The sequence below is a fragment of the Patiria miniata genome, unplaced genomic scaffold, assembly GCF_015706575.1.
Source record: "Patiria miniata isolate m_02_andy unplaced genomic scaffold, ASM1570657v1 HiC_scaffold_29, whole genome shotgun sequence".
Classification (NCBI taxonomy): domain Eukaryota; kingdom Metazoa; phylum Echinodermata; class Asteroidea; order Valvatida; family Asterinidae; genus Patiria; species Patiria miniata.
In genome coordinates this window covers 7207071-7222511 of record NW_024037068.1, presented here as the reverse complement: position 1 = coordinate 7222511, position 15441 = coordinate 7207071, and the positions used below count along the sequence as shown (strand labels likewise).

Here is a 15441-nt window from a genome sequence, read left to right as displayed (position 1 = left end):
GCAAATTCCTCCATTGAGGCTATATGCTATTTTTGCATGAGGCCAATAATTGGATGATTTGCAGGATTGAGGCTACATTCTAGTAAAAAATTTACCCAAAGGAAAAACATTGGTTTATTTGTCTAAATTCAACACAAGTGGATCAATTGTGCTGAATAGGATGGCCCAATTAATGACAAAAGAGGTTTTTCCTCCGAACCATCAACTTTAAGAGAAATAGGTATCAAATCAAATGTCTTAATCCTGTTTTGTTGTTCTACAAGCCAGTTAATGTACCTATCACCATAGTCAGTGACAAAAGTAGTTTGTCAGTTCAGCACACCATATCAGGCTATGATGTCACAGGCCATGCATATTCATGATGCATTGCGAAAGCCAATCATACGTTTCAATTATGTGTTCTTGTTCTGCAGGCCAGTATACCAATCACCATAGCCAGGGACAGTAGTTTGCCGGCTCCGCCCATTATCATCTCCGGCTATGATGTCACAGGTCATGTGATGAGCGAGGGAGAGCCAATCAAGGACGTGCATTTCCTCCTGTTCTCGGATACTGTATCTAAGGAAGTGAGTGAAGTAAAGATCCATTGAATGCTTCAAACCAATACCAAGAGCTACATTACTATTACCCATGATCATTGGGCCTATACAATTTTTATAACAGTATTGATAATAATAAATTTAACCCTCCAATGCAAGCAAGCATCCGGTACAACTTTGTCCTTTCAGTCAAAATCAATCAAGTGACTGTTTTATTAGTTACGAGCTCCCAGCCTACACAAAGCAGGATTGACTGGCTGTGACTGTTTATGCAACTTGATCCAGCTATGTTTTGACCATACAGACGATTGATAAGATAGCTGTGCTTACCAGTTGCTTGCTTTTGTCTGTTGACTGACTTTGTCCGTTCACAGTGCTTGCTTGAAATCTGATCTGACTGTTGGTGACAAGTCTGTGTAGAAGGCATGGAAGAAAAAGAGGATTGATTTGTTTGACTGTCTGTGACTGTTCAGACAGCAGGAGGGTTAAGCTTATTCCTGAATCAAATGTAACTCCCAAGGATGTGTTGCCTGTGAATTGGTACCGGTTCTTTATTTGAGTGTTTGGACAGATATTTTTAGCAAGAGATGCAAGAAATGTAAAAGAATTTAACTTCGACGTTGGCTGACACGTGCCTGTAAGACCTATCTGTTTTCATTATTTTCCCAGACCAGATCAACTTTTTTAACTCCCAATGTTTGCTTTCTTCAAGGATGTTACCCAGTGCGACACAACCCCAGTTAAAGGCTACACCAACGCGCAGGGCAAGACGCCGCTGTGCAGCGTAACATCCACCGAGGAAGGGAAGATATCGTTTCCAAGTCTGCCCAGCGGCCAATATACGATGGTAGTACTAACAATCAAATTTTGAATTGATAATTGTGTTAAACCTTGAAGTAGTCAGTTAGGAGTGCGTATACGGTAGGCTTATTGAGCAAGTCAAAATTTGAATCCATTTTGAGATGGAACCAGGCTCGTGTGCAGGTGTTCCTTCGACCAATTGGGTTACCAGACTGCAGTCACGCCTCGACTTAACCACTTCGCGCCAGCTTTATTTTTGCAGAAAATTTCAAAATTTTCAAAAGGCAAAATTTTCAAGGAAACTTCTGATATACAGCCAAACGCCACTAATACTGATTCACAAGAGTGGTTTCAACAGTATTTGTAAGCTATTTCCTGCTGAAATCTCATATGTTTCAGTACTCCGGGGTGTGCACTGGAGCATAAATTGTACAACAACGGCCCACACAACGATCAGCACACGCCTGCACAGACTACACACTCATATTTGTGTCCTCGTTGAAAGATATCTTTGTTCTTGTTTACAAAATTGGTCGTGAGAGGGTCGAAAGCTATTTTCAAAATGCTCCTATTTTAACCAGATTTACTTTCCTGGGTTGAAATTCCCACCAAACATACCTTACAAAAATACTTTAATTTGTGACAGATAGGTATACCTTGGAAATTCCTATTTTTGAGTAAAATCCATATAATCTATTTTGTGAAACCTATTCACCTTTAGAAATTGCCTCGTGGAGACCTTTACAATCTTTTGTTCCGCCATATACCCAGGTCTCCACAAGGCATCATTTTTTTTTCGAAGCACAGACTTGGTGTACAAAAGGCACGAGGGATAACCGGGTTTAGCCTCACCCGGAGGCGAGTCGAGGTAATCTCGACGTCTTAATCCATCAACCATGCCTGGATACAAAAAACAGCCAGTGCGTGGAATCAGCCTCCGGCCTGAAGTGGTTAAAGAATGCATGTGACAGTTGTGCAATCGTAACTTCACCTCAAAAACGCCTTCAAATTTTGTTTACTATAAGCTTCAAGAGCAAACTAGGGCCCAGTTTCATAAACCGCAATAACTGCAGAATTCCGAGCTTAGGATCAACATTCTGTGCTAAACAGCGCAGAAATTCTGTGCTAATTTCACAGGGCTGCTCAGCACAAACATTTGCTTAGCACAAAAAAAGGTTGGCTTATAAATTTCCATGTGATGTATATTGTTTGTGATTGGTAATAAGCTGTTGTTTGCTTAGCATGAAAATCACATGGAGTTTTGGCTGGTAACCTGCTTTTATAAGCCAGACTTTTTTAGTGCTAAGCAAATTTTTGTGCTTAGCAGCGCCGTGAAATTTGCCCCTTGACGGCACAAAATCTTTGGTTACGGGACACAGGCATGTGCACAGGCCAAAATTCCTTGTTAACCTGCGAAATATGCTTACCGTAAGCCCGTAGTTGTCTGCTACAGTAAGTGGGTATTTTTCATTAATAGTAAGCAAAGCCATAAAATTTGGCACAGATCCGCAAAAACAGATGTCAACCATCTTTGAACTTAAAACTGTACAACCCAGTCTGAAGACTTTTGCCATTTGTTGTTCTGTACACAATAGAATTGTGTAGATACAAATTAATCCAATGTAAAACATTTTTATCTTGTCGAAGGTTCCATTCTACCAGGGTCAACACATCACCTTTGATGTCATGCCAACATCCATGGATTTCAGTGTAGCTCACGACAGCGTCACTTTACCGGTACGTTCACCTAACCCTGCTAAATGCAACGAATGCAACAGCAGTAAAAAGATGTTGCATCTTGTTGCATTTAGCAGGGTAACTGCTCATAGTACCCAAGGCGATACAAGAGTATTCACTGTTGCAGTTTGTTGCATTTAGCAGGGTAACTTCTCATAGTACCCAAGGCGATACAAGAGTATTCACTGTTGCAGTTTGTTGCATTTAGCAGGGTAACTGCTCATAGTACCCAAGGCGATACAAGAGTATTCACTGTTGCAGTTTGTTGCATTTAGCAGGGTAACTTCTCATAGTACCTAAGGCGATACAAGAGTATTCACTGTTGCAGTTTGTTGCATTTAGCAGGGTAACTGCTCATAGTGCCCAAGGCGATACAAGAGTATCCGCTGTTGCAGTTGGTTGCATTTAGCAGGGTAACTTCTCATAGTACCTAAGGCGATACAAGAGTATTCACTGTTGCAGTTTGTTGCATTTAGCAGGGTAACTGCTCATAGTGCCCAAGGCGATACAAGAGTATTCACTGTTGCAGTTTGTTGCATTTAGCAGGGTAACTTCTCATAGTACCCAAGGCGATACAAGAGTATTCACTGTTGCAGTTTGTTGCATTTAGCAGGGTAACTGCTCATAGTACCTAAGGCGATACAAGAGTATTCACTGTTGCAGTTTGTTGCATTTAGCAGGGTAACTGCTCATAGTACCCAAGGCGATACAAGAGTATTCACTGTTGCAGTTTGTTGCATTTAGCAGGGTCACTGCTCTTAGTGCCAAGGCAATACAACATAGTCCTCTGTTGCATTTGGTTGCATTTAGCAGGGTAACTGCTTGGTGCCAAGGCAATACACAGAATCCTCTGTTGCATTTGGTTGCATTTAGCAGGGTAACTGCTTGGTGCCAAGGCAATACACAGAATCCTCTGTTGCATTTGGTTGCATTTAGCAGGGTAACTACACAATGCAACAGAATCCACCCTTCCAATTTGTTGCATTTAGAAGGGTTCTCATTTGAGTTGAGTTGGAGGGGGCATGGGGGCATTTGTGACATCTGTGACATTTGTGACCTGCCATAGCATAATGAGGAATAACCCCCACCTTTGAATTTTCACGTTATGTACATAATGTTACAGCGCAAATCATTGGCTTTCCCATGATACCATTTATTCCTGTAGCTTAATTTATTCCAAAGATATGACGCAGGAACTACAACAATGTCTCTGTTTCTTTTTATATGGAGTCAGGGAACCAGACTACAGGAAAATGATTGTTTTTTTGTTGGTTTTTATAGCATTTTCGAACCCAAAACCTCCAAAAAGTCAGTGTAACTATATTTGCTATATATTTCCAACCCCCCAATTCCATCCATTTCTGAAAATTACAGCAAAAGCAAATGATGTATATTCCCCTTAAGACAAATGATAGAGACTGAAATGAGACCTGTCAATGTTTGGTTGCAAAGTACATGTATATTAAAATGCACCCTCGTACCTTTAGATGCGATTTTCCCAGATAAAATAGACATTCACATTCAGACTTTGCAAATTACGACCAGTTTAAAGAAAATATTATCTCCAAAAGCATGCATTTACAATATTATTATAGCTGGTTGACTACCATTCTTAAACCTAAAGAAATATAAATTACTGACTTCTTCTTATGATGATTATATAAAAACAACTCTCCAGGATATATACCACCCCTAAATTTCAACTGCCGGTTGGATTTTGAAAAAGGCTGGACCATTTTTATTTTATTATTGTATAGTGCCGTTTGTTTTTTTTCTTTCTTTTTCTTGTTTTCACAATCTGAAAATGTTAATGTGATTTTAATGTTAAGTATGCTTTTAAATGTATTGTTCATCTTTTTGGTCAAAATTTGTGTGTGTGTAATTTTAATTAATAATGTTTTAATGGTGTTTTTATATAAGTGATAACTTTTAATCTTTATACATTGAACCGCAATTCGGTCTTTTGACTGCAAGAGTTCGATAAAAAATCAATGAAATGAAATGAAATGATATTTATGTCAACAGACGACGTTCAAAGTGGAAGGATTCTCTGTCTCAGGACAAGTCTTGGACTCTGAAGGGGTGAGATTTTGTTCATAATATTAACCCGATACCTTTCCAAACCCTCAAAAATCAACTTTACAAAATGAAGGAATTTTGCAGGATTGAGGCTATACGGCAAAAATGTGTGGCTGATTTTGGAGGATGCACTGTGTCCAGGTCTTAGGTCAGACTCTGTGTTGTATATGCTTAGCAGTTCTGACCTTTAGGCCTAGATTAAACTTGAAATCCTCCGCACTGCTCCAGGATGTCACTGGCTCTGTCTTAACATATTGACAGTGATTGCTAGGGGATTTTGCAGGATTGAGGCAGTGGTCACCCCTTTAAGGACCACTTTCACAAAATATCGGAGGATTAAAGGATTGAGGCTGTATGCAATTTTTACATGGAGGCAGTTGGAGGAGTTTGCAGGATTGAGGTAGCATCTGAGCAAAAGTGCCTAGGGAGTTGAGGTCAATTCGCTACGAGATTGACTGAAATCACAATTCTCTCCTTAATCTTGCATACGTTTGCCTTTGTAATTTCTGTGAACAAAGGGGAAAGGCATACCAGGAGTCAAGGTCAAAGTTCAAGACAGGTCAGAGGTCACCAGCAAAGTCGACGGAACGTACCAACTGGTCAAGATTACGTCGGGGACCTATGTGCTGACGGCCAGCAAAGACAATATCTTCTTCGAGCCGGAAACGATGAAAATCAATCCCAATACACCCAGACTGCCTGATATTATAGCTTCAAGGTACATTCGATATTATACAAATAATGAATGTTTGTGAGTGCAATGGTAAGAATAATTTCATGAGGTGACTGATGAAATGTTCCATTCCACGAGGCGAAGTCGAGTGGAATGGAACATCTCATCTGTCACCTCATGAAATTATTCTTTCTATTGCGCGAACGTGAAACATTCATTATTTGTTTTATATAACACCTGAATAAATCCTCGTCATCTGATTGGTTGACTTTTAATAGCCAATTTATTCAAGTTAAAAATTGTTTACAAGTTTGACAAGTTCAGAGTTATCATATTTAATTTATGCAAACTGTTCAACAGGTTGAGATCTATCATATTCAATTGATCTTAATTTAAAACTTTTCCATAAGTTTAGAACTTAAACAGTTTAATAAGTCCAGAACTTGTATTGCCAATTTAAACACCACAGCGCCACCATCGGCAACATGTGCAGTGACAGTGCAATGGTACTTCTAATCACAGTGCAATAGTACTTCCATTGCACTGTGCGCTGCGCGCCACGCGCGCGCCGTGCATTGGTACGAATAATTCAATGACATGTGATCAACGATCCACCAATCAGATGATCCCAATTGACCATCGCACTTGTTTGCAATCGATTACACACCTATGAATGGGTACAAGCCAGCTAGACTGGTTCCCTGACCTTACAATTCCCCAATGTATGTAAACTGCTCTGTTTCTTCTTATATGGAGTCAGGGAACCAGACTACAGGAAAATGATTGTTTTTCTTTGTTTTTATAGCAATTTTCGAACCCAAAACCTCAAAAAAGTCAGTGTAACTATATTTGCTTTTATATTTCCGACCCCCAATTCCATCCATTTCTGAAAATTACAGCAAAAGCAAATGATATATATTCCCTTTAAAGCCCTAGACACTTACAAGGTACTTACTGTAATACACTTGAGCTGTCCGTAATATATCAATTGCCGCACACAAATTTGAGCTGGAACGCTTTGCATGCAATTTTTGACCAGCGCGGCAAACAGTTGCAGCAGGCATGTGTTGAAGTTGATCAGGGAGTTCTGAATAATCCAATGTTCATACAGGCACATCAAAATTAGAAAGTTTCCAGAAAGAGAGAAAGTCTCAGGCAGTATTGGTGACCTTTTTTTTTTATTGTGAACGATAGTATAACTGGTGAGAAGTACGTTATTTTTACACAAATCAAACTTTACTGGTTTTTCCTGACGTATTGAACAATATTGTTGCTCTTCATCAGAAGTTATAGTCTTGTCGTTAGGTGGTGCAAGCCAGACAATGGTCTTACACGTGACTAAGCATGTATCACCCCCCCCCCCTTGTCCTTATTCATGGTCTCGGTCTTCCTAATGCCAGTAGCCTCTTTCATGTACGAAGTTTGAACAATTCACCCCAAACAAAGAGATTTCAGATATTTTGGATTCATATTGTCAGACAAATCCTTCATTACAAAAAACATCCCGTTTAAAGGGAATATACATCATTTGCTTTTGCTGTAATTTTCAGAAATGGATGGAATTGGGGGGGTTGGAAATATATAGCAAATATAGTTACACTGACTTTTTTGAGGTTTTGGGTTCGAAAATGCTTTAAAAACCAAGAAAAACAATCATTTTCCTGTAGTCTGGTTCCCTGACTCCATATAAGAAGAAACAGAGCAGTTTACATACATTGGGGAATTGTAAGGTCAGGGAACCAGTCTAGCTGGCTCGTACCCGTTCATAGGTTTGTAATCGATTGCAAACAAGTGCGATGGTCAATTGGGGCCAGTATTTGAAGAAAAAAAACCAGTTGTTTCCAACGCTGATCGGCCGATCAGCGTTGGAAATTGATACAAAAATACCACTTTTCTTGAAAATGACAGTATACCATGTGCCATGATTTTACAGGATGCTTTACACTGTCATTCACTAACAGTCTAGCAAGGTATTTCAAAATGATTTGGTAGTTTTATTTTTTGATGTTTGCAAATGTTGTATTTTCCCTTTAATCTTGACTTCCATAGATTTAGCCTCTGTGGACGCCTAGTCATCGATAAGATGCCACCAACACTGCCCTCTGGAGGCAAGAGGAGGGTCAGTCTCGTACCCGAAGGAGGCTCGGCTAAGGACACCGTCTCCATAGCGACGGATAGTGAAGGCGCTTTCTGCTTTAAAGTGAAACCGGGCAGTTATGTCATGCAGGTACGTTTTTTGGTTGTTGAAACACTGTCAAATAACTACTTTAAAAAAAAAAAAAAAGTTGCAAAGGAATTTTTGACTTAGAACAGATTTTTTGATTTGCTTGGGACTGCATTTTTAACCCTACCCCTCAATTCTCCAAAATTCAACCAGGCACTTTTGGACGATTTTGGAGGATTGAGCCTTTGTACCTGTAAAGTGCCCGTTTGATTTGTGAGGATGCATTGTGTTATGGTGTGTAATAGCTATACCTTGCATAATAGTAATTCGATTCAATTTGATTTTGATTTTGATTTGGTTTTCGATTTCAATTTCAATTTCTGTTTCTGTTTCTCTGTTTCTGTTTCTTTTTTTTATTCTGAATAAGGTCTATGCAGTTTATGCAGATGACTTTTACACCTGATGCATCATGTGGCATCTGGCAGTTAACCCTAAAAGGGCCGGGGGGGGGGGGGGGTAATCCGCCCCCCCCTCGACTTTTTCCGCGATAGCCTTTAAAAGAAATGTTTCACGACCCAAGCTTTTATGACTTTTTAGCCTCGAGCCTTACGCATCTTTTGACACCAAAAACATAAAAATCGGACAAGGGGTTGTCGCGCAGCGAAAAGTTTTCCGGCGCTATGCGCCGTGAAAACTGAATTTGCCCATATACGTCGTGTACACAGACCAGAATTGCCATTCATACATATGAATAATTAATTAGCCATAATTCCAAAACTCTCTGACCTTTGGTCATGAAATTTCTTGGGTATGTTTATGAAGAGTTGCTCTATGCATGTACCGAGTTTCAGAATTTTTCGTCACTCGATGGCCGAGATCTTGGGGGGGGGGCGGCAGAATGCCCCCCCCCCCCCCCCCGGAGAGAGGCAAGTAGGGTAAAGTGGCTGGCCCAAGGACACAACATATGGCCATCTGCTGGATTCGAACCCCTGACCCTCTGATCATGAGTAACAAACCCTAACCACTAGGCCACATTATCCCACATTGGCGTCTGACGTCCTGCAGGGTTGGGGTTAGTGGACTTGACTAAAACACTGCAGATTGGTTTCTTTCCATACCCAGAGGATGTCAAAAAAAAATCCAATGTTCATACTTTGTATTCTTGCCTGTTTCAGCCGACCCTCAGCAGTGAGGAAATGGCGGCCGGTCTGAAGATTATCCCGTCAGAGCAGAAGGTCCAGGTGAAAAATGCGCCAGTCTTCGGCATCAACTTCTCGCAATTCAAAGCAGACGTACGGGGAGTCATTAAATGCATTGGTGAGTGAAATTTGTAAATTTTTGAACTTCTGATTGGACTCTTTTCTCCATAAACAGGCAACCAATTTCCTCCCCTTAATCCTAACCCTCCAGGCTATTTTGGCTAGAAACCCTGCCAAACGCAGCAACATGCAACACTTGTCTAAAGTTACAAGCCTGCCCAGTGTAGCAAGATCCATCAGGTCAAAAGTCTCAAGGCCACAACTGCTTCAGTTGTCACCGAATGCAGCAGGATACAACTGTGGCATTGTTCTATGGGACTAGCTCTCATTGTCTCAGAAGCGGCCGTTTATGCACTGGTGTTGATAGCTGAATGCATCAAAGTGCACCAGACTTTTCCACCTGATGCACTGTGTTGCGTCTGGCAGGGTTAGGGTTACCTAAAACAATTTATTAGTTGCATGCAGTGGAATGACAGAATGTTGATTACAATATGGTTTATGTATCATGTTGGACTATATTTAGGGGAGAATGCAAAATTTAAAGGGAATATACATCATTTGCTTTTGCTGTAATTTTCAGAAATGGATGGAATTGGGGGGTTGGAAATATATAGCAAATATAGTTACACTGACTTTTTTGAGGTTTTGGGTTCGAAAATGCTATAAAAACCAAGAAAAACAATCATTTTCCTGTAGTCTGGTTCCCTGACTCCATATAAGAAGAAACAGATCAGTTTACATACATTGGGGAATTGTAAGGTCAGGGAACCAGTCTAGCTGGCTTGTACCCGTTCATAGGTGTGTAATCGATTGCAAACAAGTGCGATGGTCAACTGGGGCCAGTATTTGAAAAAAAAGCCAGTTTTTTCCAACGCTGATCGGCCGATCAGCGTTGGAAATTGATACAAAAAACCACTTTTCTTGAAAATGACAGTATACCTGGTGCTATGATTTTACAGGGTGCTTTACACTGTCATTCACTAACAGTCCAGCAAGGTATTTCAAAATGATTTGGTTGTTTTATTTTTTGATGTTTGCAAATGTTGTATTTTCCCTTGAACTAGCTGTAAACTCGTGGTCGATTCTGAGGTAACCCATTAAACCCTGTTAAACCTTGATGTAAACCTTGAGTTAATAAAATAATAATACTAATGTGGTGCTAATATAACGCTTTATACCAAAAATTTCAAAGCGCTTTACAATTATTACCCCTGTTCACTAGGCCATGAGACCAGTTTTTGCAGCAGCTTGAGATCAGCACAATCTGGTATCCCCCTCTCAGGTAACCCAGTTACACTCCTGGGTGGAGAGAGGCAATCGTACTAAAGTGTCTTGCCCAAGAACACAAGCACCATGTTCCCATCAGGGTTTGAATCAATGTACCGTGGCACGCGAGTCACTGAAACCATTGCAGCACAGCGCTTCTCTTTAGGTTGATCACCCCTTAAATAAGTTTTAGCATGTTCTCCCCATATGTGCTTGCACTTTTTTTGTACTTTTCCACTGAACTAAGTGTAAAAGGTGCCTTTCCCTAAAGGTTTTGTTCAAACATTTAATAGCAAAATTGAACATACTGAGTACTGTATTTTGTAAAATGACAGCCCTATTCATGACCGAACAAACGCGTTTTTTTTTACAGATGTTTGCGGAACGCTACAGATCACCCTTCATTCGGAGGCTGGGATGGAGGAGAGATCGCCGGCCCAGATATCCCAGCAGACTAAACAAGCCTCCTTCAAACTCAAAGATGTCCTGCCTGGAAAATACAAAGGTATTCAAATTATCATATGACCAAAAAACAAAAACCTAAGGCTGTGGTTTTGGTAACATTGTCAAAACAAAGGAGTGTCGTCGGCAGGTACTTTTTTTTGGTTTTGGGTTTTTGTTTTGTTTTTTGTTTACATATGCACGTACGTACACTGTACTTACACACCCATACTGAAATATGTATCCTTGTGGAGACATTTCTTTGTTCTCGTGCAGTAAAGTTTTCGAGTTTGAAAGTGAAGTTTTAAAAAGTTCTTATTTCAATTAGAATTAATTTCCTTGGCTAAAATTCGGACTTAATATCCCTTTCCTAAAACTCTTCCATTTGCGACTTATCAACCAACCTTGGAAATTCCTAGCTTTTGAGTAAAATCCATATATCTATTTTGTGAAAACCTTGTAGAGACGTATTCATCTATAGAAATTGCCCTGTGGAGACGTATACAATCTTTTGTTCCCTATTGTGTGCACGTCTCTAGAGGGCACGGTATATCAGATCACATATACTCTTGATTTACTATACTCGCGAGGACAATGCTTTGTGTTTCCCTTTGTCCCTGTAATATTACACTCTCCCATAGACTAAGCACACAACTTACTACAGAGGACTGTTTCCAACAAAAGACCCAACTCCCGAGGACTGAAAGGATCTGTTGTCCTCCCTTTGTGTGTCGGTCCTTGGGGTTATGTAGAACATGTACACATGTACACATACATACTTGAAAAAAAGGTACTTTATTGCATACATACAAGTATTCCAGATTTAAATTTTTTTTGGGGGGGGTCTTTTTACTTCCAAAAGTATACATGGAATAAAATTTTAAGAAGAAAAAAAGCCGGAAACATTCTTGGAAATGGACATGAAAATGGAATGAAGTCATGTTCATTTTGTTGTTTTTTGTGGTTGCAGTGTCCGTGATTCAGAATCATTGGTGCTGGGAGACTCCCTCCCTGGACATTCAGGTGACAGACAGCGACGTGACGTCCTTAGAATTCACCCAGACTGGGTACCTGCTGCAGTGCCACGTCTCCCATCCCATTGCTATGGTAAGAAACAGGGATGAGAATTGTCGGAATTTTCTCTTGATTTCAGGATTAAAAAAAAAAGAGGCTTTTTTGAAATCTGGAATTCCTGAGAGTTTACCACAAAGGTGTGTCATTAAACTACAAAGGTTTGTGAAGAACTAAAGAAATTGGTATTTTAAGGGGTCTTTAAAAGGTAGAGTACATAATTATTTATTTGTGCTTTTTTTTTTTTTTTGAATCTCAAAATTTTGAGTTTTTCCACTTTTGTGGGTATTTTTTCCCAACAAAAATGCATAGTGTGAATCTTTGATACCTTGGCTACTTAAAAATCCAAAACAATAATAAGCGATTTTCACATCATTTTTCTAGTATATCCGACTTCAGGCGTCGATAACTCAAAACAAGGTTTTGGGGGACATTCCTCATATTGCCTCAGTAGGTCACAAATGTCGTCCATGGTAAGGAATGGATTAACCACTGCAATGGAAGCACCGATGAATACTAGAAAGGGATAGGCATACACTGTTGCCAGGTAGCATAAGTTTAGGAATGCAACTCAGTAGGCCAGAAAGATAATAGTTTATCATAAATTCCAATAAAATGTTTGCCGTTTCCTTACACTCAATAGTTGTACCATCACACCAAGTCGCCCAAGCAGTCCAAGGAGATAGATCTCGCCAAGGGACTGAACCAGTTCTGTCTGGAGAGATCCGGATCGTACCAGCTGACGCCGCTATCCTGCCATAAGTTTGACCAAGAGTCGTACAACTTTGACACGTAAGCACTGTTGCTGGTAGCGTTCTTTGGCGGAGTGATTTCTTGTGTTGAACTTAAATCAACAGGCGTGCAAGTTTCCTTCTATTTCTTCTCCGATTTGAAAAGTTGAATAAAGAAATTGACTGGAGAGGGGTTTAAACCTGCGACCTCCAGATTACCGTTCCAGTGCTCTACCAACTGAGCTATCCAACATATTTCTATGTTGGTGGTTCCCCATTTAGTCAATATCTTTGTTCAAGGGGTGCTGGTCAGAAGCCATATTACTTCTCTTGTTTGTCTTTTAAATTTAAATAAAATTGCAGGGTGTCTTGTAAAACTTAAAATATCCTGTTGTTTTTGTGACCTCCCAGTTGCATGCCTGATTCCTGAATATTGGCAGTTCCACGGTGTCCAACGCACATTTTGTGCAATTCACGAGTGTGTGTATTATAGTTATATTCATAAAGTGGATTTCAATTCTGTAAAAAACGTATCAGTTAGTACAATGATTTAATAAAGAAATTGTTCATGCGACTTTAATGCTGCAGTAGGAATCGGCGCGAAACACCATGGTGTCAGACGTACTCAGACAAATTGATTTTTTGTGTGTACCCATTAATTTACTTTCAGTTGCAAGTACGTTTAACAGCCGTTGAAAATTGTTAAAAATAAACTATATTTCAATAAAATACAGATATTAAAGGGAATATACATCATTTGCTTTTACTGTAATTTTCAGAAATGGATGGAATTGGGGTGTGGAAATATATAGCAAATATAGTTACACTGACTTTTTTGAGGTTTTGGGTTCGAAAATGCTATAAAATCAAGAAAAACAATCATTTTCCTGTAGTCTGGTTCCCTGACTCCATATAAGAAGAAACAGAGCAGTTTACATACATTGGGGAATTGTAAGGTCAGGGAACCAGTCTAGCTGGCTCGTACCCGTTCATAGGTTTGTAATCGATTGCAAACAAGTGCGATGGTCAATTGGGGCCAGTATTTGAAAAAAGCCAGTTTTTTCCAACGCTGATCGGCCGATCAGCGTTGGAAATTGACACAAAAATACCACTTTTCTTGAAAATGACAGTATACCAGGTGCAATGATTTTACAGGATGCTTTACACTGTCATTCACTAACAGTCCAGCAAGGTATTTCAAAATGATTTGGTAGTTTTATTTTCTGATGTTTGCAAATGCTGTATTTTCCCTTTAAGCTTCAAAATTATATACATGTACCGGTACATGTTTCATTTGTGAGGCGTTTTGGCAAAATGAGACAGAACTGGGCACAGGCCAGAGTGGAGAAAAATGCAAAAAACCAAATGGGGTGATTTTTTTTTTTGATTTTCAGATTTATTCATATTTGTAATCTTTGATACGTCTACCACAATATTTTTCAGAAATAGTATAAAATCTGTGGAATAGAAGAGTTTTCAGGATAAAACAAATTGGTATCTTTCATTTTCTCAGTATTTTACGTTTTTGACAAGTTGAACAACAAGTTCCTGACAAGCATGACAAGTGCAAACTTTAAACAGCTATAACTTGTCAACAGAATGTCCTTTTGAGGTACAAAAAAAAACAGTAATTTGAGGAGAATTTTATTCTCTTTTCTGATACCCTCAACTCCTCATTTTTCCCAGTTCTGTCTCTTTTTGCCAGAACGCCTCACATTTGTGGCATTGGGACCATTTTGAAATTCTGGCATTGAGGTTTATTATTCTGTGGTATTGCCCATATATTTCATCACCCACACCACCAACTGACACTCAGTTGTGCGTGAGTGCCTGGCACATGCGCGTATTTTACAGAGCCACGTCATTTTCGTTTTCATGAACTGACACCCAGCACAGTGCGGCACTGCTTGCGCGCACTCCGTACATTTTCGTTTTCACGAACTGACACTGATCTTAATTTCACCAGTGAAAAAAGGTTTCGATAAAATTTCTGTGTAATCCCACGAGTACGCTGATGGATTAAATTCGTGTCAAACCTTTCAAAGTGTTTTTCTCCGAATTGTATTGCCGCAGCATGCTTGCCTATCAGTTTGTAAAAATGAAAATCAAAAGCTTCAGTGTCCGATATGCATGCGCGCACACACAGATCTGCGTCAGTTCCAGGAACTGAAATTGTTGATTGGGCTGTTTTCACGAACTGACATCCCCTAGCGCATGAGTGTCAGTTCGTGGTGTCGGTGATGATTTGTTTTCCTTCAACCATGTTTTGTTGTTGTTCTGGAACCCAAGATGAAGCAAAAACTAGAGACAGAAAACGATATTGGGAAACAATCTAATACTTGCTCTCTGAATTAAATCATTTGCTGTTGTTCGTTTGTTTGTCATAGCTCATCTCCAGCCATGCTGGCTTTGACGGCTACCAAGCACCTGATGACTGGCGCCATCGTTGCTAAGCAACCGTCCTCTGACATCACGGTCTCCATCAGGTACAGAGATAACTCTGCGGAAACAAATGCATGAGTTTCATACTAAAAAAAACCTGGCTGATTTAGTGCAACATGCAAACTTGTTTTAACGGTCTGGTTCCCTGACCTGATCCCCAGGCAACTGCTTACAGAATGTAGGTCTGGTAACCATCCCTTTCAAAAGTACAACATAAAGTAGCAAAGCCCTGCACTCA

General features: G+C 39.8%; 1 protein-coding gene across 2 annotated transcripts in view; it reads left to right on the top strand.

Moving 5' to 3' along the window:
* The window catches only part of LOC119735620 (nodal modulator 1-like), a 44394-nt gene that overhangs the window by 11509 nt on the left and 17444 nt on the right, over window positions 1-15441 (top strand). For both annotated transcript variants that reach the window (XM_038209403.1, XM_038209404.1), the window contains exons 6-16: window positions 414-566; window positions 1252-1386; window positions 2988-3077; window positions 5103-5159; window positions 5675-5874; window positions 7879-8056; window positions 9169-9310; window positions 10892-11023; window positions 11930-12066; window positions 12674-12822; window positions 15149-15247. In XM_038209403.1, coding sequence (XP_038065331.1) covers window positions 414-566; window positions 1252-1386; window positions 2988-3077; window positions 5103-5159; window positions 5675-5874; window positions 7879-8056; window positions 9169-9310; window positions 10892-11023; window positions 11930-12066; window positions 12674-12822; window positions 15149-15247 — 1472 coding nt within the window. The remainder of the gene's footprint in view (window positions 1-413; window positions 567-1251; window positions 1387-2987; window positions 3078-5102; window positions 5160-5674; window positions 5875-7878; window positions 8057-9168; window positions 9311-10891; window positions 11024-11929; window positions 12067-12673; window positions 12823-15148; window positions 15248-15441) is intronic.